At 34.2% G+C, this 4,532-nt stretch overlaps 1 protein-coding gene across 1 annotated transcript; it reads right to left on the bottom strand.

The window, feature by feature from the left end:
- Positions 1 to 806: 806 nt before the first annotated feature.
- Positions 807 to 3,621, bottom strand: LOTGIDRAFT_175014 (hypothetical protein; the record flags this gene model as incomplete). The annotated part of the gene is made up of 2 exons (XM_009055114.1): positions 807 to 1,492; positions 3,417 to 3,621. The coding sequence occupies 2 exons, from the start codon at positions 3,619 to 3,621 to the stop codon at positions 807 to 809; spliced, it is 891 nt and encodes a 296-aa protein (XP_009053362.1).
- Positions 3,622 to 4,532: the final 911 nt, after the last annotated feature.

Genomic DNA, 4,532 nt, shown 5'->3' with positions numbered 1-4,532 from the left:
TTTGAGATATTGTTAGCGTTGTTATCAAGGCCTAAGACAGGTTAACGCAAAAAATAACTTTTAAGCTCTGTTGTGCTATAAAGCAATGACTCCAAAACCAGGCCGAGAAATATGAATATCAAGATCTTTCGAACTTTGAAATTTGTATTTTGAAATGTCAAAGAAGATAATATAACGAAACCGACGATCTCATCATCAGCTATCGAAAACATATATATTTTTCCAGCTTCAATATTTATTTTTTTAATTATTAACATCACATAGCTGATATCTAATTTGAGACCAATTCATTCATGGGCGAGGACTACACAATAAAACAAACGCTTGCATAGATTGTGGGTAAGTGGATTAGAGTATGAACTATTTCAGTTCTCTAAAATGATGTAAGTAAATAAAATTTGTCTTCTACTGGAGTACCAAACTATTAAAAAACAGAAATTTCAGTTGTATAAAATGGAAAATTTTGTGGCAAGGATTGTGGCTTCGGCTGGTTCTTTTCTGAATGTCCAATCCGATCCGTAGACGCATTTGTTAGCTCATAGAGTCATCTTAAAAATACATAAAGGTACACCCTATTAATACTATTCTTGACTTTGGAAAACGGACCAATATCAGTTTGCAAGATCAATATCGTCTAAAGATTTTTTTTAATTCATTAACCAGTAGATCGATAAGATCAACATTTTAAGCCATCGTGAACATGAACAATATGTGTCAATAGCGTCTATGTTCAAAAGTATGTTCAAACGGACAGATGGGACTTGAGTTACGCCATTATGATTACCACTTTTCATGTTTAAAATGAATTACTCACCTACTAAAGTAGAATCGGCATCTGTACATTCATCTTTAATAGCTGTCATAATATCGGACCCTGGGTCGCTAAACATAATAAGACACCTTACGTCAGTTCTATATCCAACCAATTGTCGATTGCTGTCTCCTATGAGTACAGACAGTTCACCACTTGATCCAAAAGTACCACAAGTATCACTTGTATCGTTTATATTACCGTCAATCATTACCCCAATTGTGTTTGCATTAACATCTCTATGGATTCCAACAACATACCATGTATTGGTGGTAAATATGTCTGACAGTGTCACAGTAGCGCAGTTAGCGTTGGGACCGTTGAATGCTTTGAGCTCGACATTTGTCTCAGATATGTCCATTTGGAATAATGTCTGATCCAGGTTGTTAATGATCTTCAAAAATGATCCCGAAGATTCGCTCGTAATAAATACGTTGACTGTTAATGTAAAGGTTTCGTCTATTTCACTTCCATTTATTTTAAGGGTAATATATGAGAGAGGTGAACCATCAATGTGGATAGCACGGTTAGGTAAACTTGTATGATTATGGCCAAACCTCAAACACTGACTATCTTCATCGACATTGTTGGTGTTTATGTCAATGGTCAACCCCTTTTCGTCTAATGGCCATAAATGTTTTATGGCCACATTATTCTGTACTCTGTTAGGGCACGGTGGAACTAAAATAAACAATTAAATTCAAACGTCAAAAAATTATATTGAGTGTTCTTTCCTTTGAGAATCTTTTCGTTTCATTTCATATGTGGATAGTACTCATTACATGAATCCTGAACTCGATTTTATGAAATAATTTTGGTTTGGGTATCTACCCTTCCACGTTGACATAAGCTGTAGCTTATTCTCGAAACACTACATATAATTTTTTCCTTCCAATAACGAACTGAACTGAATAACGAACAAGTTCGGGATAGTTCTCAATCGATTTTTGTATAACCTATTTTGAATATTAAATACAAACGTGCACAAGATAGAATGTATTTAGTGTCACAAAGTGGCCAATGTTGTCCACTCTCCTATAAAAGCTCTATAAGAAGATACAATACGTTTACAATAAACCGGTTTTTAACACTATGCCTAAGAACTAAAAGAGTAAGCAATCCTGGCACTGAACGGCAACGGAAATATTGTACTTTAAAGTACATGATGTAAAAAGCAAACCAAACACATGCTCGATTTTTTGAACACCTGTTGCCAATCTTCTTTTTAAGTCAATATAAAATACTTTTCTGTGAATTTAATCGAACGTTACATTTTATAACCTTCCAACAAACAATGGAAAAATTGAAATTTCAATATCAAATGTGGAAAGGAACATTTTTTCAGTTCAACATGGAATCTCCTTCTCAAATCTCAATCATCGAAAGTAGCCAGCCTTGATTATCTTCGGCCATCTTTTGAACGATTTCGACGTAATCTCAGCTCGAAATAGCCCTTCACGTGGTGCTAGAACAATGTTTATTTATAACTCCACAATGAAACCACGCCAGATCGCCATACGTCCTAAAATATTGATAGTATTTGCAAGTATGATTAGCCAAACAACAAATCTTAATATATGTAATATATTTAATTTCATGTTTCAAGAAATGTCTTAAACAATATGTAGGAGAAACTAAAAATAATTTACGCACTAGTTTTAATGCTCACAGATCAGATATCACATTAAAGAAAGACATGTCTCTTTCTAATCATTTCAACCTCGACGACCATTCACTAAAAGATGTCACCCTAACCCTAATTGAGCGCATAAAAATTTACTTGCTGGAAGACTTTATAGGCCAATTTGTATTGAATTTAAACCGTAAGATTTTCAAACCCATTGAACATTCAGTCTTGATAAGTTTATCCCAACACCTAAAGTAGCCAAACTTGATTATTTCCAACACCATCTATTGAACGACTTCGCGAGCAACTGCGAAAATGTATCGTCTGGAAAACTTTATAAGAAAGAAACGGTTTTGTGGAGAAATATGTCCTAATGATTCATCCTGAGGAGCAATTCCTCCCGTGTTAACACAGCTTTAAAGGTTTATGCAGGAAAGTGGTCATTTTGGTCACTTTTCCGACACTAAATACATTCATGTTGCGTTTCTGTTGCATATTGTATTCACAAAAGGTTAAATATCGATTTAGATTAATTCGTGACATCGTAACTGCGGCACAATAACACATTCACGGCGTGACCATTTAGCGGAATTGAGTAAATTCTAATTTCTAAATATTGCATAAAATAATTAACCACTACATCGTCCCATCAATACGTACGATATAAAGAGGTATATATCGTCAAATGGAACGAAATGTAATATAAAAGTGATTTTCGAACCGACCAATGAACACCCTTGGCCATTTGAACATTTTTAAAACACAAAACTATTTTATTATATGAAAAAATTCGTTGCTTAGTCATAATTCACCTTCTCATACAATTATTTAGATAACTACGGTCCTATATAATTTGTTTTGGTTCGTGGTTTAAACAAAGATGGCTAACATGATGTCAGCATTAAAGATTAGCAGGCAAATTCACAGTATGCTGAGTTAAATTAATGCAAGAAATTGAAACATAAAAAAATTACTTACAGGTAGGTATATTTTGCCAATTCGACTTTTTAGCATTATTTAGAAGTTGTGGAATATTACCAATATCAATATCGGTATTGTATAATGCAACAGCTGTTATGTATCCTTTGAATGGAGATGGTATATATTTTGGATTGGCATCTCCAATTCGTAAAATACCTGGCAAGCTTAAAGTAATTTGGAAGTTGTGGCCGAAACTGGCCATTACAACATCAATATAAAGTGTTGACTTTTTTCCATAATAGGTGTTGACTATCGAAATCATCGTCCAAGCATTTAGAGGAACTGTGTAAGGACCTAATCCTGGTTGTGGAAAATATACTGAGTAACCAGTGAATGAAACGCCACTATACCTAAGACTGCCATTCTCCATTACAATAAACATTTCAAGTATTTTATCATTTTCAAAAGTTTGATTGTCAGACAGAAAATGAAATATATATCCATCTTTTTCTATAGGATAGACAAAAAACGTTAATCCGAAGTCCAATATTGATGCGTCCTGTGGTATTCTTACATCAACATACTTGTTGCTGGAACGGTCGAAGTAAAGCGACGAGTAACCTAAATTCGGGTGCCTTTGCCCGACCGGAAAACATTCTGAAAAATTTGGGTAAATCCCGATTTGGTTGTGAACGACGTCATAAGTGAAACTGTCATCACAAAGCGGCCATAAATTCTTTGGTTGTACTAGTGCTTGGCATATCCCGATAGAAAAAACTGTAATGAAAAAATTAGCATTCTTAAACCAAATAACAAGTCTTTCATAACAACATACAAAGGTATAAAACATATTGAACCTCGGTGTGCTATCAATTCGTAGCATTTCGAATTAGTTCGATTTTCAAATTAAACTTGATATTAATAGTGAGGATTATTTAACATCGGTATCTAAATGAACCTAACTCTTATAAACAATTAAAGCTGTCGTAATACCTCCTACTGGGAGGCATTTCGAAACTATTACACATTTTTATGGTGTTACGTTTCCCGAGAAACGGCCAATCACAATACTTGCACGAAGGCATTTTTGAATTATAATTCTTTACCTCGTACCGTACGAAGTTATTTAGAAGAGTGGTTTTTACCACGACGTACATCGATAAAAATAATAGG

The sequence above is a fragment of the Lottia gigantea genome (genome assembly GCF_000327385.1).
Source record: "Lottia gigantea unplaced genomic scaffold LOTGIsca_232, whole genome shotgun sequence".
NCBI lineage: Eukaryota > Metazoa > Mollusca > Gastropoda > Lottiidae > Lottia > Lottia gigantea.
The sequence above is the reverse complement of the archived record's forward strand: the minus strand, read 5'-3'. Positions and strand labels throughout refer to the sequence as shown.